Source organism: Phoca vitulina, unplaced genomic scaffold (assembly GCF_004348235.1).
Source record: "Phoca vitulina isolate PV1807 unplaced genomic scaffold, GSC_HSeal_1.0 scaffold5, whole genome shotgun sequence".
In the NCBI taxonomy this organism is placed as follows: Eukaryota; Metazoa; Chordata; class Mammalia; order Carnivora; family Phocidae; genus Phoca; species Phoca vitulina.
In genome coordinates, this window is record NW_022589708.1 from 10,909,468 (window position 1) to 10,933,091 (window position 23,624).

General features: G+C 36.7%; 1 protein-coding gene across 3 annotated transcripts in view; it reads right to left on the reverse strand.

The window, feature by feature from the left end:
- The window catches only part of PCCA (propionyl-CoA carboxylase subunit alpha), a 417,324-nt gene that overhangs the window by 136,286 nt on the left and 257,414 nt on the right, over window positions 1-23,624 (reverse strand). For all 3 annotated transcript variants that reach the window (XM_032402683.1, XM_032402681.1, XM_032402682.1), the window contains one exon: window positions 10,253-10,355. In XM_032402683.1, the coding sequence (XP_032258574.1) occupies window positions 10,253-10,355 (103 nt within the window). The remainder of the gene's footprint in view (window positions 1-10,252; window positions 10,356-23,624) is intronic.

Genomic DNA, 23,624 nt, shown 5'->3' on the forward strand with positions numbered 1-23,624 from the left:
GTCTGCCTACTGTGCACTTAAGTCATAGATAATTTTTTTTTTAAAGATTTTATTTATTTATTTGACAGGGAGACAGCGAGAGAGGGAACACATGCAGGGGGAGTGGGAGAGGGAGAAGCAGGCTTCCGGAGGAGCAGGAAGCCCGATGTGGGGCTCAATCCCAGGACCCTGAGGATCATGACCCGAGCTGAAGGCAGATGCGTAATGACTGAGCCACCCAGGCGCCCCCATAGATAATTTTTTAATAAAAAGCCTATAGTAGGCATATATGTAAAAGCGAACTGACCTTGTTTGCTGCTGTCATTTTCATGTTCAAAAATATGACTCTACTCTAAAAATTGACCATAGATAAAGGCAAAAAGACAGATAGAATAATATTGTATTTTATTCTAGGAAGGGTATTTGAAAATTATTTCTTTAAAAGAACCATGATCTTACCACGTCCCTATAAAAATTCTAGTAACTACATGATTTGGCACTACTTTCTACTCCACAAATGGGATAAAAGAAATAGGGACTATGATATAAAATGCAAGCATAAATTCATATTGAAAACATAAAGACTATTATTTTGTACACAAAATTATTTGTTGATAAATGCTAACTTCATTTAATTCTTCATCTTTATGAAAATATTCCATAAAAATACTTTACTAGTTGTACTTAAAACCACATTTTTAAAGTGCTCTCCAAATAACTCTGATGGGGGGGCGCCTGGCTGGCTCAGTCCTTAGAGCATGTGACTCTTGATCTCGGGTTTTTAAATTCAAGTTATTTAAGTTCAAGCCCCCATGTTAAGCATAGAGATTACTTAAAAATAAAATCCTAAAAAAAATAACTGGTGGGATCTTTTCTTTCCCCCCCCTCCCTTTTTTTTTTTTAAAGATTCTATTTATTCATTTGACAGAGAGAGAAAGAGAGGCAGGCAGAGGGAGAGGGAGAAGCAGAGTCCCAGATGAGGAGGGAGCCCAACGCAGGGCTCGATCCCAGGACCCTGGGATCATGACCTGAGCCCAAGGCAGATACTTAACCGACTGAGCCACCCAGGCACCCCTGCTGGGATGTTTTCTTAGTCAAGAAGTCTAGAACAAAATACATGGTGGTAGAACAAATGGAAAAGGGTTAGCTATATTAGAGTAAGAAACTCTCATAGACAATGCGTATGTAATTATTTCTTATTATGCATCCATATGTAATTATTATTTTTTATTCTTATGTTCATCACCATTTTATCTGTTTGGAAAGAAAACTATAGGGTGGTAATTTCAATGATATGAATCCTACAAAACATTTCCCTCCCTCCACCACAGGCATCTAAAGATGAGACAATTTTACATCAACCAAACCAAACATTGTTAAGAAAACAAAATGAAAGCTCTTTTAGACGCAAAATCTTATTTATCTCAAATCCTGTATTGCTCTTGAATATTATTACTAACTTGGATAAAACTGTAAAATCACTGCTAAAACTCAACATTTTGAATTTTAACACCAATTCGAAAAACACATTAACATCTACAGGAGGTAATAAGATACTAAAAATGCTTCCTAATAGCTATTCCTAACCAAGTACTCCTGATGGTGTACTTTTCACCCCAGGGTACAGTGTATATATAATACTGGTGTACATTTTTGTGCTTTATTCGTGTTCCTGTCATACCTTCCATGATTCCTTAAACAGTCCGACTGCAGCCTTAACTTTTAGCATATCACAAAGAAAATTCCCTTACCATATGACAGAAGTGTTCTGGTTAGAAATAAATGCATTATTCCTTGTAATTTTCCATGACAGTGCTACTATTTCTCAGAATTTTGTCTAGCAAAACTACTTTGTAAAATGAAATACACAGAGGTACTTGTGCGTGGGCCTTGGACTATAGTGACTTGGTTTTATCTTAGATTCTAAGCTCACAAGTTCTGTGGCTTCGGCTACTGAGCCTCCATGTGCACACCAGGCTAGTTACATCCACCTTCAGTCTGCCGGCTACCTCATTTGGAGATAAAGTATGTACGGTGCTTACCACAGCGCCCGGGACAGGGTCCATCTTCAATACTGTAGACCAAAGTAATCAGCTGCTTCATGAAAATATCTTTAAATAGGCTAAACTCTGTATCAAAAACAACAATGCAACTAGAACAAGACAGGGAAACCCCTTCCTCACTCTGTTTGTGGAAAACAATTAATTAAAAGATTAAGGAAGCACACACTTCCATAATAAGAAATTAAAGTTATCTCTAGAAGATGTCTGATTTTTCAGTAAACTTAGCTTGCTACCACGTGCCTGTGCTTTGCCTTGCCTATCTATTTATAGCACCACTTCCAAGGCAAGTCGTGACTTATATATAAATCACGTTCTAAGCTATTACTCATTAGTCATCTCTGCCAAGGAGGACTTCTTCACCTTCGCCAAGATCCTTCCTTTGCCCCAGTCAGTTGAGTGCTCCTTCTTTTATCTTTCTCATGGATTTAACTGGTTGAAGGCACCTTTATTATAGCATTTATCACTGCATTTTAATTACTTCCAAGTCTCCCTTTACCATCATAAGTAGAGATTGTTTACATGGCTATCTAAAGGCAAGCTGCCTTTAATTCATCTTTTTTTCAATATAATATCATATTCATATTAGCAATTTTTCATTGCTTCCTTGGGATAGATTTCTAGAAGTGGAATCAGTAGACCAAAGAATATGAACATTGATAACATCCATGTTATCAAATTATTTTGTTATCAAATTATTTTGTAGAAAGGGTAAAGGGATATATATATTCCCATTTAATTCACCTTTGAGTTGCTCAGAGCTCAGCAACTATTATTGGAAAATTTATTATTTGAAATATTTAGAAGGTAAAACATATCCACCATAGTAGTAAGTATATAATTAAGTCTAAAAATACTTGTTTAAATATTCATGATTAAATACTTATGACAGAATTGAGTCAGAGGTGCCTGGGTGTCTCAGTTAAGCGTCCAACTCTTGATTTTGACTCAGGTCATGATCTCACGGTTGTGAGACAGAGCCCCCCCTAACCCCATGGGCTCTGCGCTGGATAAAGAGCCTGCTTAAAAGATTCTCTTTCTCCTTCTCCCTCTGCCCCTTCCCACCTCCTCCCCACCCTGCTCTCAATCACTCTCAAAACAACAAAAAACAAAAAACAAAACCAAAACAGCATCAAGGCTCTGGATAACCTAGATGTTTAAACTTTTAAGGAAATGCCAAGCTGTTTTCCAAAGCAGCTGCACCATTTTACATTTCCACCACCAGTGTATGAGGGCTCCAATTTCTATGCCTCTTCTAATACACTTGATATCATCTATTTTATTATAGCCATCCTAGTGGTGTGAGGTGCTCTTTCAATGTGATTTGGATTTGCATTTCCCTGATGAATTATGATGTTTAAGCGTCTTTGTGTATGCTTATTGGCAACTGTATATATGCTTTTGAGAAATGACTATTTAGATACTTTGCCCATTTTTATGTTGGGGTTTTTTTATTATTAAGTTTTAAATTTTATGTTTTGTTTTGGTTTTAAGAGAGAGCGTACGCGCAGAGTGGAGGGAGGCAAAGGGAGAAGAGAGAAAATCTTAAGCAGGTTCTGCACCTAGCACAGAGCCTGACGTGGGGCTCGATCTCATGACCCTGAGATCATGACCTGAGCCAAAATCAAGAGTCAGATGCTTAACCAACTGAGCCACCCAGGCACCCCAGGTTTTTTTTTTTTTATGTATTTTATATACAAGTGCTTTACTGAATATACGATTTGCAAATATGTTTTCTCATTCTGTGGTCTGTCTTTTCAATTTCTTGTTAGTATCCTCTGAAGCATAGTTTTTAATTTTGACAAAAACCAATTTATCTATTTTTTCTTTTGTTGCTTGTGCTTTGTCATATCTAAGAAACCACTGCCACATGCAAGGTCATGAATATGTACCCTTATGTTTTCTTCTAAGAGTTTTATTGTTTTATCTCTTACATTTAGATCTTTTGTCCCCTTTAGGTTAATTTTGGTATATTAACTCAATATAAGATAGGGATCAACTTTATTCTTTTACATCTAGATACCCACTTGTTCCAGCACCACTTGTTGACAAGATTATTCTTTCCTTCATTGAATTACTCTGGCACTTTTGTCAAAAATCACTTGAACACACATGCAGGGATTTAGTTCTGGATTCTCAATTCTTTATCTTTATGCAAGTACTAGACTGTCTTTATGAGACAATTTTGTTGTAGGTTTTGAAAACGGAAACGGAGTTCTCCAACTATGTTCTTTTTTTAAAGATTGTTTTTGCTATTCTGGGTCCCTTAAGTTTCTATATAAATTTTAGTATCAGCTTGTCACTTTCTGGGAAAAAAAGGTTGGATTCTGGAAGGAATCACATTGCAGGAGTAGATCAATTTAGGAAATACTGACATCTTAACAATATTAGGTCTTTCAATTCAGGAATATGAGATGCTTTCTATTTATATTTGGATTTCCATTCATTTCTATTTCAATAGTTTGTGGTTTTCACAGTATAAATTTGTACTTCTTTTGTTCTTCATTCTTTTGATACTCTTGTTAATGGAACTGTTTTCATAATTTTATTTGTGGATTGTTCACTGCAAGTAAGGAGAAATGCAACTGATTTTTATATATTTATTTTGTATCCTGCACCCTTCCTAAACTTATTATTTGTAATAGTTCCTTAATGGATTTCTTAGGATTTTCTACATACAACAACATGTCATCTACAATATAGATTTTTATAATTTTCACCAGTTATAGTTGCTTTGCTGCGCAAAACTGCTGTTTCAGAAGTGGATAAATTTTATCAATATATAATTTACTTTAAATTGGAAGAATGAAAAGATTCTGATTGTAATTCAAAAATGAGCAAAATTTTATGGCTATCAAAAAGGAAAGTTTTGACCTTTCCATAAGAAGCAAAAAATAATAATAAAATCTCATTTATGAAAATGAACTAAAAAGAGGTGTTTTTTTTTTAATGAAAACAATTTTCATTTTCCTTGACCATGCTAAATGTTACTTTTGATCATTTATATTTTTCTTTTCAAGTATTAACAAAAATTACATTGCCATGCCCAAATTCATTAGTTTAAGAATTCTGGTTATTCTTAAGAAGTAGTTTACAGGATCTTTAGAAAAATTTCAATCAGTGGCTCACTGTAACAAAGGATATCTAAATCACTATCAAGGATCATATATAACTATTCTTTATTATTTCTGCTTCTTAGTAGTTAACATAAATACCAGGCAAAAAAAAAATTTAAGTGCACGTACAGTGCTCATTTTTCCATCTTTAGGAAGCCTGAATTCCTGAGCAAATTTTCTTCGCATCAAGAGTACTCTAACATTTTTCTTCCAAGTGAATTGTTTTCAATGTGAATTTAGTCCATCAGCTTAAAGATAACAAATGCATTAATCTTTTCTTTTATCATGAACTATTTTGACCAGTTTCATATTACACAGAGTAAAAGAGAATGGAAAATATCTTGAGAATCCATTAGAGAATCATGAAATAAATATAAGTAAAACTCAGTTTGTTTTTGGTATTTTTATCATCTTAATATGCAAAATATTTCAACTTTGTATTGAGCAAATTTTATACTTAATTCTGCTATTCATTCTGACCCTTATATTCAGTACCAAAGTCCTAAAACATAAAATTTCACCCCATCTACTACTCCTTCACTTCACTTTTCCCCTCTACCATGCTTCCTTCGTTTCCCCAAAGTTTCATCCTTCCTGCTTTTAAATTTTATCAAAAATACTAATCTGTTTACATATTTTTAAAATTTTTACATAACATAAAATTTACTAGCTTAACCATTTTAAAGTGTACAGTTTAGTGGTATTAAATACATGCACCTTGCTATGCATCAATCACCACCGGCCATCTCCATCAACTTTCATCCTGCAAAACTGAAACTCTACGTCCTTTGACTAGTAACTCCCCGATCCCCACTCCTCCTAGCCTCTGGCAACCACTATTCCATGTTCTGTCTATGAATTTAACTACTCTGCGTACTGTGTGATTTGGAATCAGACAGTATCTGTCCTTTTGTGTCTGGCTTATTTCACTGAGTACAATGTCCTCAGGGTTCGTCCACGTTGCGGCACATGTCAGAATTTCTTTTTCAAGGCTGAATAATATTCCGTGAGATGTATACACCACATTTTGTTTATCCACTTATCCATCAATGGACATTTGGGCTGCTTCCACTTCTTAGCTATTTGGAACAATGCTGCTGAACAATGGGTGTGCAAATGTCTCTTCAAGACCCTGATTCCGATTCTTTGGGGATAAATACCCAGCAGTGGCATGGCTGGGTCATATGGGAATTCTACTTCTTTTTTTGAGGAACCACCAAACTGCTTTCCCAGCAACGCCACCATTTAACACTCCAACCTGCATGGGGACTCCAATGTCTCCACAGCCTCACCAACTCTTACTATATTTTGTGTTGTTTTTTTTATCATAGCCATCTTAAGAACTGTGAGTTGGTGTCCAATCGTGGTTATGATTTGCATTTCCCTAATGATTAGTGATGCTGAGCATATGTTCATGTGCTTACTGGCCATCTCTATATCTTCTTTGGAGAAATGTTTATTAAAGTTCTTTGCCCATTTTAAAATCAGGTTGGTTTTTTGGTTTTATTGCTGTTGAGTTACTGGAGTTCTTTATATATTCTGAATAATAACTCCTTGTCACATACATGCAAATATTTTCTCCCAATCTGTGGAATGCCTTTTCACTCTGTTGGCTGTGGACCTTTGATGCACCAGTTCTGTTTTGTTGTGTGTTTTTTTTAAGATTATTTATTTATTTATTTGAGAGAGAGCACAAGCAGGGGGAGCAGCAGACAGAGAGGGAGAAGCAGACTCTCCGCTGAGCGGGGAGCCTGATGCAGGACTCAATCCCAGAACCCTGGGATCATGACCTGAGCCGAAGGCAGAAGCTTAACTGGCTGAGCCACCCAGGCACCCCAATGCACCAGTTTTAAATTCTGATACAGTCTAATTTATGTTTTCTTTTGTTGCCTGGGCTTTTAACATCATGTTCAAGAAATGATCATCAAATTCAATGTCATGAGACTTTTCCCAGGTTTTCTTCTTACATTTAGGTCTTTGATACATTTTGAGTTAATCTTGTATATGGTGTAAGGCAAGAATCCATCCTTTTTCTTTTGCATGTGGATATACAATGTTTCCACTACTATTTATTGAAAAGACTCTCCTCTCCCCCATTGAATTGTCTTGGCATTCCTATCAAAAATCATTTGACCATATATCCAAGGGTCCATTTCTGGGCTCTCAATTCTGTTCCATTGATCTATGCGTCTGTCTTATGCAGGTACCACGCCATTTTGACTACTATAGTTTCGTAATAAGTTTTAAAATCAAGAAGTGTGAGCCTTCCAACTCTGTTCTTCTTTTTCAAAATTGTTTTGGCTATTTGGGGTCGCTCCCTTAAGATTCCATATGAACTTTAGGATGGATTTCTCTATCTCTGCAAAAATTCGGTTGGGATTTTGGTAGGGATTGTATTGAATCTGTAGATTGCTTTGGGTAATACTGACATCATAACGACATTAAGTTCTCCAACCTATGAACACAAGAGAACTTTCCATATGTTTGTCTCTTCTTCAATTTCTTTCAGCAACATTGTGTAGTATCTCATGTACAAGTCTTTCTCCTCTATGGTTAAGTTTATTCCTAAGTGTCTTATTTTTTTTGATGCTGTTGTAAAATGGAATTGTTTTTGTGTTGTGTATTTCAAAATTTTACATAAATTGTATCATTAAGTACTTATTATATTTTCACAACTTTCTTTTTTACTATTATAGTACACACATGCGTACTGCAAGTGTAACAGTATGTACCAGGAGGACACCTAGCATCTGCAGGCTAGTCACCTCTGGAGAGGAAAAGGGTGGAATGGGATGGAATAAAGAAGGGATTTAGCTGTAACTATGAATTTTTTTTAATAAGAGACCTGTATAGAACATTTGTACATTTGCTGTACTTTCCTCATTTGAAATATCTTATAATTTAAATTTTTGTAATCAAAATAATTCTGAAAATGTGGGGTATCTGAAGCATTAGTATAGTCATATAACTTTGCCGGTACTACTTCTGGGATCATTAACCTAGACAGTCATCTCTAGGACAATTAATTTTTTCTTGATGTGGCAGTGGGTGAAAACCAATAGTCACAGCTCTTCCCCTGAGACCCTAAAAGCAGAGGTTTCACACTATTAAAAACTTCATACCAATGAGCTTTTACTTAGTCTACACTATTCACCTTGCTCTTTTCAATAAGACTGATGTCAAATGAAGCTCAGTCCAAATACACTCAGAAAAAAAGTACACACTATCAGGAGTACTTGCTTTTCATTGGGTCTGATACTTCTGATAGCAGCAAAGCCAATAAATGGGGGTAGTAGTTATTGATACTATATATCAAGGTGGATATTTTTCAGGGAAATTTTTAATGGAATAATTTTGATGTGTTTTTTTAAACAGCCCTACTTTTCTCATGAGCTAAAAAGTAAAGCAAGAGGCAATTCTACAGGAAAAAGTCAAAGGCACCACTTGAGCTGATGGTCTTTAGTTTTTCAACATGGAATCTCAAACAAGCACAAAGAAGTAACAGCTCTAAGTAATCTGAGCAGTTTTCTTATTAAGGCAAGGCACTGCTTAGAAAAACACTGTATTGGAGGATCAGATGAACAGTAACACTTCAGGGTGACTCAGTATAGAACTGAAAATTATGCTAAGTCTACATTTTTGTAAAATTAACCTTCCCCAAGGAAAATGCGATACTATAATATTTATACTCTTCACTTCAATACATATAATTTGCTATTCAACCTGATGTACACTTAAGTTTCCATTTATAAAGCTACTTTTTTAAATGATCATATGGAAAGGAGGAATGTAAAGAATCACATAAGTCAATCACAAAACACACCATAAGACATTTGTTTAACTACACCGTAGTTCTCATTTTAAGAGAGTTGACTGAAATACCTTTTAGGAACAAATGCTTTAGCAATTTTGGCATATAGAATGAATCACAAAATTTAAAGACAACCAATGAGACTACCCTTAATTCATGAATTAAGCTCATTTACTTGTGACTGACTACCACATAAGAATGTCAGCTTCTCCAGTGTAACAGCCTAGCACTTAACTAGCACGCAGTAGGTACGTAATAAGGGTATGTTGCAGAAATGAATACTCCTTAACTCTTGACCTGTGGTATTTTCTATCAGGAAACTGCCACCAGAGGGTGCCTGGCTGGCTCAAGTTGGCAGAGCACAGGAGTCTGCACCTGGGGGTGGGGAACTGGAGCCCCACGTTGGGGGTAGAGTTTGTGTAAAAACAAACAAACGAAACTACCACCATATACCTCGGGCTCACCATGTTTTATTTCAGTGAAATTATATTATTTTAATTTTCATACCCTGTTCAAACCTTTTGTTTTTTCCACACAACAAAATGACATTTCATTACAACTTAGCCACAAGAAGAGATATGCAGATTAATAAAATATTCATTGTACTAACTACATAGCAGTTTCTGTGGGTTCATGCTAAAAGCAAAAAAGGACGCAAGCTAACCTTTCATGGTATTTTTTCTGGCAATCTCAAATCATAGTATTTAAACATATCATTCATACCACAGTATAAACACTAAATCTTAATGTAACATTGTTCAGGATAGACCGGAATTAAACTAAAGCAGTTCTATCATGGATACTATCCAAGGGGTTTAAGTTCAAGTTTTAAGTTCCTTTGAAACAAAAGGAATGTCACCACAAGGTAAATTTAGCCTCAAGAATGTCTCACACAACATGAAGTCTCAAGAAAATGTTATATAGGCTTCAGATTACTTGTTTTAAAAGAATGATTACCTACCACAGCTATCATATGTTTGGAATTATACTTAAAGATGCTCTTCTCTGTGACAAAAACAGAAGTATTACTTCTCAATAACAAAAGGAAAATGAATCAGGTGTCAGGAAGTGGGTTTAGAATGTGCCTAAATCTCAGGATATATTTCCTAATGAACGTGAGATAATAAAAATTGCCATTTACATTCAGCTTCCTAAAGAAGATGAAACAAATACATAGCTATGCTACAGATTCAAAAGATGACGGTCACTGAATGGGTTAAAAATTGCTTTCAATATTCACAGATAATTTCAAGATTGCCAAAAAATAATAAAGAAATAAAACTCACAGAGAATGTTGGCCCACTGTTTGATGCTATGACAGTATGAACTTCATCATGCAATTTTATTGACAGCTCCCAGTTAGCCACTTGTGGTTTAATAATAGGCACTCTGAAGTAGAAAAAAAGAAAAAGAGTTAATAATTTTATAGTATTCTCCTAGTAAGCTGATTTTCCTTTGACATTAAGTGTGCAGGGTAAAACTGCCAAAGACTGTGCTTCAGAACGTTATTTTAAAAGGTTCTATCCTTGGAAAAAAGCTTTCAGATTTAAACTAGAGCAAATGAAAACAAACAAAAAACACACATTCATTCCAAGGACAACAGCGATCATTCTGGGATAACGGAGGTACCTCCATCTACTCAAAGTACCATCATCTCTTCTACGAATTAGAGTTGCTTAATTGTGACAGTCTTTCAAAGATTAACTTTATACAATATTACTTTCTTTTCAATATTTGGTTACTGTTTCAGACAGTTTTAAAAATTTACAATGTTAGTCTCTTATTCTTCTGGGTTTATTGAGTTATACTTGGTATCCAAAAAAACTGCAGATAATTAACATACAATTTAGTGAGTTTGGACATAGTTATTCACTTGTGTTTCCATCACCATAATTAAAGTAATAAACATATCCATCACCTCCAAAGGTTTCCCTGTATTCTTCCATTTTGTTTTGGTTTTTTGTTTGTTTGGGTAAGAATACAACATCAGTGATGCTAGTCTTAACACACAGATCTTTTCTTGCCAATGATCCACATTACATGGTCCAGAAAAACTGGGTCAAACAGCCAGAGACAAAAACATTTTTAGAATATAAATATTTCTCACTTTTTAAAGTAACAAAATTTTAACAATTTCTGAATTAACCTAATTTCAATATTGAGTGTTCTCATTATTTATAGTTGTAAAGTAGTATTTACAAAGCACTAAACAGGTAGTATCCAGACTCTGTCTTAAGTCATAGCTCTGAAAAAATGGTGCAGGTTATGCTTTAACATAAACCCCCTCCCCCAAACTTCAAAAGGATTCTCTGTGCATTCTACTAAAAAAAATTCAGTCATAAAAACTATGATTATAATCAAATCATCTCTAGACACAATGCCTAATGGAGGATGATGGATAATTTAGGCGAACATTTGTATTCAGCCCACTGTTTATTTTCTGAAGATGAAGAAATGGTTTAAATACTACAGAAGTGAAAATTAAAGAAAAGTTTAAAAATGCATCAACCAATCAATATTAATGCACAAGGCAGAGACATGGAGGATTCTCTTCTGGCAATTTAAAGAGGACGCTTTCAGAGGACAGAGCTTCACACAGGAGGGCTTCAAAGGACAACAGGGAGGCGCACAGGAGGCGGAGGAGAGGAGAGAGGAGAGAGGAAAGGTGGCACGGGGCAGAGTGGGTGCCAGCCCCACCTCTACTTTGGCACTCTCTTCCACAGGGCATCTCTTTGTCTGAGTTGTTTCCCCCACTGTCCTGTGAGCTCCTAAAAGACCAAGATCGTGCCTTATTTTTGTATCCCCAGGTCCCAGTGCAGGTTGGGAAGAAAGGGCTGAGGGGGGGCAGTAGGAAGGAATTTGAGGAGCACCTGCCATATGCCGAGTACTGCTAAGGGGACACTGTGTTACCAAGGGACAGAGCGTGCTCCAAAAGGAGCATGGACCCCAAGCCCTGGCTTGCTACCCGGATGTTCCTGGACTATACAGACGACCTCACGAGCCTTCACTCTGTTTACCTTCAAACAGGGTTAACACCTGACCTTTTCAGGGGTATTGTGATAACAGAAATAACCTGACAGCTAATATTACTGGCCACATTGCTTTCTTAAATCTTTGTTATCAAAATAATTATGTAACTCTCCTGCTCCAGATTGTTCCATGGTTTTCTACTTCACATCAGGTTAAATCTTAACTAACTCACCTACCATTCAAGTTTCCTATAAAAAAGGCCCCACTCTTTGTATTTCCAGTTTTATCTGATTATTCTCAGACTTGTATATCCAGTTGCGCCAAACCCTTAAAGTACTTCACAAATCAAACCAAACTCAAACAAGCAGAACTAAGCACAGTGGTCACAAACTCAGGCTCTGGTGACTCGCAGAAGTGGGTAAAAAACCCAGTCCTGCCATTAATTAGTTCTGACCTTGAGTCAACTGTTAGGTCTCAGTCTCCTTATGCATCAAACCAGACATATGATAGCATCTGCATCATAGTGATGTGCTGAGGATTAAACAGTGCATATAAATGGTAACTTTTATTACTTTGATTAGTCCCAACCCTAGACCTACACTCATTAACCCCTCCCCTCCATAACTGAAACCCTTTCATGGATTCCTTCTGCTCCGCAAACTAACAGATATTTGAAGAATATCATCTCTCTCATAAATTGTTCCCTAATTATAGGCACTGATCATAGTACAAACCTCCATCATCTCCCTTCTGCTTAACCTATATTATATGCTTAGTATTTTTCACAACTCAGTAGCCTGGAGGAGGTAACTCTTTCCAGTAAACCTGGTGACCCTTTTTAGTTATGCAACAAGCCTGTTTCCAGAGGAGCTGGGAAGTTAATCCTGACATCCTGTTAGAACCCAGACTGCATTTTCCCACAGAAAGCAATCCTACAGATGGTGGCGAGATAGAGTTGCCACCCTTCAGAACCTACTATTTATTTTTCCATTGTTTTATTTTGATCCACATCTGTTTCATATATGTTATAACCTACCCCAAGAGGGACCTTGTGCAAAGAGTATAGGCTCTCTTGAGTTGAAATTCTGAGGTTTCATCTCAGCCCATTCTCTTACTACAATGTAGCAGGGACTCCTTTAGTCCTTTGGAACCGTAATTTCTACACCTGTGAAACAGAGCTAGCACAGCGCTGGGCGGGGGGGTGGGGGGGTGGGTAACGGGAAATCTGTCGCTCCTTCGGAGCACACAGCTTCTGGAGTGGCTATTTTCAAACAATATCTTTTTAGGTAACGTGTTACGAGGATGTGGGAAAGAGGCTTCCCTGTGGAAGCAAGCCCATGAGATATGAGAAAAAATGGTCACACTGTGGAATCTCCTTATGAGTTCACTCTTCTACAGACACAACTTGGTAAGATCCCTTCTGGCTTTACCTAAGTTTGAAAGTCATTTTGTTTTGTTTTAAAATAAAATTGGACGGGTTTGGGTATATATGCCCAGTATAAAGATCCATAAGCTCTGCAGCAGAAATAAACTCTAAGTAAAGCTAGTAACACACACCAGCCTGAAAGTCCACGTGCTCTATTTTCTGCAAAACCACTGCAACTAGAGTAATGATAATTACTCTGAAACACTGATATGAATCCCACCAGCACAAACATGCTTATGATGGTACCAGTTACATTTTACAGTGATATTTTAAATTTTAGAAAAGAGTTACATTTATCCATTAAATCCAAAATAGTCTCAAAGATTTTTATAAACCACTCTCTGGAAAGGGAGAGAAGAGGTCCTGGAGTTTCACACAACTCACGAGAGTAACCTTACACAGAAAACAGCTTCTTTACTGAACTACATGCCAAAAGAGGTTGCCCTCTGATCACAAACTTCATCTGTGCAGCTTATTAGTTACTTGAAAAGCTGATATCATTTAAGACTTCAAAAAACAAACAAACCCCTCAAAATGCAGGAAAAGGGAATTCACATAAACAGCTACTCACAAAGCAAGTCAAATAACAGCCCTTACCCAGACCTGTCCACTTTGATTATCATCAGCCAACCAGAATGAATATGTTCAATAAAACCACATTTTTCTGTATTTTATAGTAAAAACGGTCAGCCGATTATCACAAATGTTACTTACTGCTAATACATTTAACTTACTAGAATATTTTACTCAAAGAAGTGTAAATAATACTAACCCAAATACATTGCTATTACATGTCATGTTTTAAGGAAGATTTTATGTAAACATCACTCACAGCATCTTTAGTTATCAAGGATCATAAGCATCTCAAAACCATATTATGAAACACTCAGAAAAGCTGGTTTTCAATTGTGCCATTACCTATTTAAGAGTGAAATACTGAGTTAAAACAATGTTAGTGATCAAAGAATCATTAAGCAATCCTTGATCATAACTTTCACAGCGGGTGGTCTGTAAAATGATCAAGAATAATATGCTGCATTCCATATAGCCACAGAGGTCAGCTTCTGCATACAAATCTTTGCAGGAAGAAAAAGGCCTTCAGAAAAGTGGGCCATTCATCTGAACCAAGTTCAGAGAATTTCCAGCACGGTGAAAAGATATGTTATGCAAGCACATAGATGTATTCAGTGGGGGTAGATGGAACCAGCTACATGGCGACTACAAAGGAGCCCTCCCATGGTTCATGAATAAGTCGAGGAAATGATCAGAAAAAAAAAAAAGAGAGAGATGTTTAGACAGATGGCCCACTTAAAATGCCTGAGACAGGGCATAGCAATTTTAATGAAACTTTAGATCTAGTATATGAATTGTTTCTTATTTCCTCCAGGAAAAAAAAAAAAATCTAAAGACAAAAATTCAGCAATTTGCTGAAAAACTCACTTTTAGCAAGTTGGGATGGAAGAAGCATTTACAAATACAAGTTTTATTAGTTCAGTAAATTCATATAAAATTCTTCACAGAGCCATCAGCTATCAAAATGAATATAAAAAGCATGGAATGAACAGATTAAAGGAATTTTAAACAGAAGTCTACTGCCAAAGCAAACAAAAATCTAAGCCTTATTATGTGAGAACTTACAACACTCCAACATTAAAGTTCATCACTGCAGAAGAAAGATAAAAGCAGCATTTTCAGAGAACCTCTTCAAAGCTAGAAATTGTCATAGTAGAGGAATAGAATCCTGCCTATATGCAATTTAAAATGTGTACATTCAAATAGAGGAGGCTGTGTAAAGAGTGTGTATTACAAAATACTGCCTAGAAAGGGTTGTGGAACACCCCCAAGTTTGATTCATTACATTACAAATAGTAACACAAATGACACCTGAATTAAGAAACAAATACTAATGTTACTTATAATCTTATGGATTTTAATATTATGCAAACGCTGTTTCTTCTGCCACCAATAAAGACCTCAGGTTCTCAATTTAAACACGAGACATGACTAGTCAGGAAAGGTGATGGAGTTTAGCCACCACCCCTGCAAGCCCTGGGGTTGGACTGACCACCAACCCCAAACACCATGTGACCTTCCAAGTTACTCATCCTCCTTGTGTCTCTTTCCTGATCAGTGAGGCCAAGATAGTAAGAACACTTTATCCACATGCTCATTAAAGAAGATAAAAGGTATAACACGCTCAGATTAGTGCATGGCACAGAATGCTAAGAGTTATTACCATCACTCATTATCATAATTGGGTACAATATCTGAAATCTTCCATTATTTCAACAACCTGTTATTTTTTAAAAATATATTAATATACAATGAAATTCAAAATTTTAAGTTCCATCATTATCCTTCCAGGAAATCTGCCCCTTTCCCCCAGTAGTTCAACTGTAGATTAGACTAAAGCTTCACATAAACAGACACCAAAAAGAGGCACTCTTATGTGTGGCTTTTCTTTGCCCAAAGGAATGTTTCCGAGGTTGATGCACGGTGAACAGTTCATTCTTTTTTTTATTGCCGAGTAGTACTCTATTGTACAAGCATACCAAAATTAGTTCATCCTTCTGCTGATGCACATTTGGGTTGTTTCCAGTTTGGGGATCTTAGGAACAAAGCTGCTATAAACATTCTTTGTATGAGCCTTTTTTGAAGACAGATGTTTTGATTTCTTATGGGTAAAACTCTAGGAGTGGAAATATGAGGGTAAACATATGTTTAATTTTATAAAAACTGCCACCCTGTTTTACAAGGTACTAAAACCTATCTGTACAGCCCCCGGCAACAGAGCTTGCTCTATAACCTCGCCACCACCTCGTGTTGGGGTCCTACCTCTAGCCAGGCTAGTGGCTGAGAATATATCTCATTACAGTTTAATGTGCATTTCCCTTATGACAAATAACGTTGGGCACCTCAATATTAGTCTTATTGGTCACTTGTATTCAAAGATTTGCCCATTTCTTATTAAGATACTGGTCTTCCTGATTTGTGGGAGTTCTTTATTTTTTTAGAAAGCCTCTGTCAGATTTATGTGTTGTACTTTCTCCCCCTCTATGGCTTACAAATATTCCCTAAAATGTCTTACCTTCAGCAGTTGTTTGTTTTTTTTTTTAATTAATGGACTTAATTTTTTTTAGAGCAGTTTTAGGTTTTCAGGACAATTGTGCAGGAAGTAGAGCTCCTATATATACCCTCCCTCACCCCACCCTGGATACAGCGTCCCTATTATAAACATTCTGCATTGCTGTGGTACATTTGTTAAAATTGATGAGCCAATGTTGATCCATTTTGATAATTTGATAATACTTTAACTGAAGTCCACAGTTTACATTAGGATTCATTCTCTGGGCTATGCATTCTACATGCCTGAACAAATGTATAATGACATGTCTCCACCATTAAGATCTCATATAGAATAGTTTCACCTTAAAAATCCCCTGTGCTCTACCTATTTAACCCTTCCTTCATCCCCCCGGATCACTGGTAGCCACTGATCTTTACTGTCTCCAACATTCTGCTTTTTCCAGAATGTTGTAGAGCCAGAATGTAAGCTTTTCAGATTGGCTGCTCTCACTTAGCATTATGCATTTAAGGTTTCTCCATGTCTTTTTGTGGCTTGATGGCTAATACCTTTCATTGCTGAATAAAAGTCCATTGCCTGGACGTACCACAGTTTACTTATCCATTCACCTAATTAAAGGAGACATTTTGGTTACTTCTTAGTTTTGGCAATGATGAGTGAAGCTGCTATAAACATTCACATGCAGTTTTTAGTGCAGAAACATTTTCAATTCATTTGGATAAATACCAAGGAGTACAACTACCGGATCATATGGTAAAAGGATATTTAGTTTTGTAAAAAACTGCTAAACTTTATTCCAAAATGGCTGTACCATCTGCAGTCCCATTAGCAATGAATGAGAGCTCCCGTTGTTCCACAATCTCACAAGCATTTGGTATCATCAGCGTTTAGGATTTCAGTCTTTGTAACAAACATATATCTCTGCTGTTCAATGGAAATTTTTAATAGTAATAAAAACATGAATTTTCCCTTTTATGTTCAGTGCTTTTATGCACTTGCTAAGAAGTGTTTGGACTATAGCAAGGCCCAGAAGAAATATTCATATTTTCCTTTAGAGGTTTTATATGTAGAGCTGTGATTCATCTTTTTCTTGGGTGATGGGAAAGAGGAAGAGGTAAGGTTCATCTAGTTGTTTCAAGAAAATCTGTAGACCAAGTTCTGTAGCTTTGTCCATCAGTAAGACAGTATTAGCTATTCTAGATCCCTTTGCATTTTCATACAAATTTCAAAACCAACAGCCAATTTCTTCTCCATCCTCCCCAAAGCAACCCCAATGGGATTATGTTTGGGCTTGCACTGAATCTCTTCATTCATGGAGGGAGAGCTGACACCTTAACAGTATTTTATCCAATCCACGAAAATAATAGCTCTCATCTATTTTACATTTTGAATTTTTCTTGGCAAAGTGTGGCAGTCTTGAGTCTCTTTTGTTGTAATTATACCTATTTTTGTTTTAATTTTATTAGTTGTATCATAGATTCCTTAGAGTTTTCTTAAGTAACCTATTAAGTTGTCTGGGAAACTTACGCTTCATTATTTTTCCAAGCCTTAGTACTCTGGCAAGTGACAGTCTAGAATTTAATTTGTTAAAGTATTTGCCTAAGTTTTTCAGGCTATATTAAATAAGACTGTTAATAGTCATTCATTTTTGCTAGTTTATCAGAACACAATTTATATTTGATTGACTTTTTATCCTGCAAGTCTGCTAAATTTATTCCAGTAATTGTTTCATAGATTCCTTACAGGTTTCTATGAAAATACAACTCCTCTGTGAAGAGGAACAACTTTACTTCTCCATTTCTGATCTCCAGGACTTTTTTATTTCCTATCGTACTGGCCAGGATCGCTAGCATAATGTTGAATAAAAGTGACAAATACAACTCTGTCCCGTTTCCAATCTAAAGGAGATAACACAATATTTTTCAGATATTTTTCCCCATTTTCTGTCTTCTCTTTCTTCTGTATCTCCAAATACATATATAAGTTAGACTTCCTAATCCTATCAACTTAGGTCACTGAGACTTGCAAAATAAGTACCTTTTCTCTTCAGACTGTATAGTCTCTATTCTTCTAAGTTTACCAACTCTTCCTCTGCCAGCACCAGTATGTGTTTCAGCCTCGCCTGTAAGTTTTCCATTGCAGAGATAGTACCATTTTAGATCTAGAATTTCTAGTTGGTAATTTGTTAGTTTCCAGATCAATGCTTATATGCCCTATTAACTCCCTCATTTTGATCTTTAATATTTGACAATAATTTTAATAACTGTGTTAAAAGTCCTATCCCATGATCACATCTTAGTAGTCTCATAGTTGGTTTCTACTGACTGCTTTTTCACTTGACCATGGGTCAATTTTACTTCTTGAACTGTATGCCAAGTGAATTGTTTTTTGTATCGCGGATTGTGGAAATGTTATAGAGACTGTATTTTTCTGTTATCTTCCCCTAAAAAGTACTGATTTTCACTACAGTAGGCAGTTAAATTACTGGCTGATCACTCTGAAGTCGTGGAGACTCACCTTTGTGCTATTTGGTTTTGTTCTTAGGGAATTAAAAGTCCAAATCCAGAAGTCATTGAAAGTCCTTATTCCAGAAACCTAGTGTTTCTCCTAAGACATGGTCCCTCTGGGGTTTTCATGGAAAACTCAAGGCGTTTACAAGCCCCTCAAATTTGGTGAGGATCAAACTCCAAACATTACCATCTCCTTGGCAGGCAGCAACTGAAATTTCAGTTCAGTTCATTCATCATTCCAGCAGGATTCAATGCTGGAATTCCTGAAGTCTTTATGCATGCACATTTCAGGAGTCAACGACATCTATTTGAGGGAAGCTAAATTCAGATATGGAAATCCTCACTCTGTTGCTCTCTTTTTGCCATGATATCCCTGTTCAATTTTCAGCAGTTCTAAGCATCATTCTCCAAGACCTCAAGTCAATAAGATTGTGGTTAACTCCTGAGCTCCAGCCATGCTCGGATACATGCGTGCAATGGTGACCACCTTCAGGGGAAGCGCCATATACGTGTGGAGTTCATCCAGTGTGGCTTCCTTCTACAAATGCTCAAAGTCCATTTGAATTCTGACTGGTTTCAGTTGTTATCCAGAGCCTTCAAATGGTTGTAGATCTTCTCCAGAGCTTATAATTGTTTTCTGGAGGAGGGTTAGTAGGAAATAAGTAAGCTATACCACAATAGAAACTAGAAATTCTCCATGCTCCATTTCCTTACACCACACACAAAAATAGACTCAAAATGGATGAAAGACCTAAATGTGATACAGGAATCCATCAAAATCCTAGAGAACACAGGCAGCAACCTCTTTGACCTCAGCCGCAGCAACTTCTTCCTAGAAACATCGCCAAAGGCAAGGGAAGCAAGGGCAAAAATGAACTATTGGGACTTCACCAAGAGAAAAAGCTTTTGCACAGCAAAGGAAACAGTCAACAAAACCAAAAGACAACTGACAGAATGGGAGAAGATATTTGCAAATGACATATCAGTTAAAGGGCCAGTATCCAAAATCTATAAAGAACTTATCAAATTCAACACCCAAACAACAAATAATCCAATCAAGAAATGGGCAGAAGACATCCAAATGGCCAACAGACACATGAAAAAGTGCTCAATATCACTCAGCATCAGGGAAATCCAAATCAAAACTTCAATGAGATACCACCTCACACCAGTCAGAATGGCTAAAATTAACAAGTCAGAAAATGACAGATGTTGGCAAGGATGCAGACAAAGGGGAAGCCTCCTACACTGTTGGTGGGAATGCAAGCTGGTGCAGCCACTCTGGAAAACAGTATGGAGGTTCCTCAAAAAATTGAAAATAGAACTACCCTATGACCCAGCAAATTGCACTACTGGGTATTTACCCCAAAGATACAAATGTAGTGATCCAAAAGGGTATATGCACCCCAATGTTTATAGCAGCAATGTCCACAACAGCCAAACTATGGAAAGAGCCAAGATGTCCATCAACAGATGAATGGATAAAGAAGATGTGGTATATATATACAATGGAATATTATGCAGCCATCAAAAAACAAAAAACAACAAAATCTTGCCATTTGCAACAACGTGGATGGAACTAGAGGGTATTATGCTAAGCGAAATAAGTCAATCAGAGAAAGACAAGAACATACGATCTCACTGATACGAGGAATTCTTAATCTCAGGAAAGAAACTGAGGGTTGCTGGAGTGGTGGAGGGGGGCGGGAGGGATGGGGTGGCTGGGTGATGGGCACTGGGGAGGGTATGAGCACTGTGAATTGTGTAAGACTGATGAATCAGACCTGTACCTCTGAAACAAATAATACATTATATGTTTAAAAAAAAAAAAAAGAAGAAGAAGAAGATAGTAGGAAGGGAAAAATGAAGGGGGGGGAATCAGAGGGGGAGACGAACCATGAGAGACTATGGACTCTGAGAAACAAACTGAGGGTCTTAGAGGGGAGGTGGGGGAGGGGGGTGAGGGGATGGGTTAGCCCGGTAATGGGTATTAAGGAGGGCATGTATTGAATGGAGCACTGGGTGTTATACGCAAACAATGAATCATGGAACACTACATCAAAAACTAATGATGTAATGTATGATGACTAACAAAACATAATAAAATAAAATTAAAAAAAAAAAAGAAATTCTCCATGCTGATTTAACTTTATATCACTCACATTCAAAGGCAGAGGAGGAAATAAAAAATGGAAGAATACTGGATCACAAATATGTACCACTTCTACCCACCATGTAGTAGCCCAGGAACACCTGACATCTATACTCGTAAAGTTTATTCACGTAACCAAATTGAGAGCAGTCATATAAACACTTTATGAGGAGAAATAATCCCACCTCATTTTAATTCCTAAAATTTGAACTTCTATTATACCAGTAGGAAAATAAGTTCTTGAATATAAAATACATTTTAAAAACGTTAAGCAGCTTTACTGACATAAAACTCACACACCATAAATTTAACCCATCTAAACTGCATAATTCAATAGTGCTTAGTATATCCAGGGTTGTGTACCCATCACCCACGCAATTTTAAAACATTTTCGTAACCCCAAAAAGGAAAATTTGGACCCTCTAGCAGTCACTCCATGTTCCCCTCCCCCAACCTCCACAGCCTTACACCACTACTAATGTACCTTCTATTTCTACAGCTTTGCTTATTCTAGATATTTCATATAAGTGGAATCAAAGAATTTGTGGTCTATTATGATGCCTCCCTTCATTTAGCATAGTGTTTTCAAATTTCATCCATGCTGTAGGAAGTGTCAATATGTTATTTTTTATCACTGAATAATATTCCATTCTAAAAATACACACACTTTATTTAATATTACATATCATTTCGTGAACATTAGGGTTGTTTCTGTTCACTCATTATGAAAAATGTCAGTATGAACATTTATATGCAACATTTGTGTGGACCTAAGATTTCATTTTCCTCGGGTATAACCCTGGAAGGAGAATAGCTGGGTCATGAGGTAATGTCATACATTTGAGAAACTGCCAAATTATTTCCAGGTTTGCACCATTTTATTCTAATTCCTACCAGGAATGTACGAGGGTTCCAATTTCTCCACATCCTCACCAACACTTTGATATTGTCCATCTTTTTTTTATTACAGCCACCCTAATGGACATAAAGTGGTAGCTCATTGTGGTTTTGATTTGCATTTTCCTGAGGACTAATAATTCTGAGCCTCTTCTCATAGGCTTGTTGGTAATTTGTGTATCATCTTTGGAAAAATTTCTATTCATGTCCTTTGCCCTTTTTTAAATTGGGCTGTCTCTTTACTATTGAGTTGTAAGAGTTCTTTACATATTCCAGACAAAAGTCTCCTAACAACAAATATATGATTTGCAAGTATTTTCTCCTATTCTGTAGGTTGGGTTAGGGTTAGGCTTTTTACTTACTTGATGGTGCCTTTTAAAGCATATAAGTTTTTTTTTCCTTGTTTCTTGTACATCTTTGACATCTTACATAAGAAATCATCACCTAACCCAAAGTTAACAAAGCTCCTACTTTTACGACTAATTTTTTTTCTTTTTAGGTTCATTTTTGTGTATGGTATAGGGAGAGGACCAACTTCGATCTTTGCATGAAGATATCCAGTTGCCCCAGCAGCATTTATTTAAAAAATTATATGTAAATACTCTAAATTGTCTTCATACACTTGTTGAAATCAACTGATCATACTTTAACTATGTTGGACCCTACATTCTATTCCATTGATCAACACATCTATCCTTATGCCAGTACAACACTGTCTATATCACTGCAGCTTTGTAACAAATTTTGTAATGCGGAAGTAGAAGTCTCCTCGTTTTGTTCTTTTTCAAGACTATTTTGGCTATGCTGAGTCCCTTGCACTTTCATACAAATTTTGTAATCAGATGACCATTTCTGCAAAAAACACAGCTGAGATTGTAAGAGGGATTGCACAAAATTTGTACATCATGTTGGGGTGAGTACTACCATCTTAGGTCTTCTGATCCATGAATGTGGGAAGTTTATTCATTTGAGTTGTCATTAATTTATATCAAAAACTGTTCTGTAGTTTTCGGCACACAAGTCTTACACTTCTTTTTAAAAAATTTAAGCTTCAGTATTATATTCTTTTTGGTGCTATCGTAAATAAAATTGTTAATTGCCTTTTCAGTTTGTACACTGGTACCGTATAAAAATAAAACTGATATTTGCATGTCATTCTCGTATCTTGCAATCTTGCAAAAGTCATTAGTTCTAACAGATTTTTGTGAATTCCTGAGGTTCTCTTCTATCGACCGCCTAAGAGTCACACTGTAAGAAGCAACCACCTCTCCTCTTCCTCTCCGCCGTCTGCTAGTCGGTGGCAAAGCAGCAACCATGTGTGACTGCATCTCCATCCATGATGGCCAGGCCGGGGTCCAGATGAGCAACGCCTGCTGGGAGCTCTATTGCCTAGAACACAGCACTTAGCCCAATGGCCAGATGCCAAGTGACAAGACCACTGGGGGAGGAGATGACTCCTTCAACACCTTCTTCAGTGAGACGGGTGCTGGTAAGCATGGACCCGGTCACTGAAGTTTGCACTGGCACCTACCTCTAGCTCTTCTACCCTGAGCTGCTCATCACAGGCAAGGAAGATGCGGCCAATAACTATGCCAGAGGGCACTACACCATTGGCAAG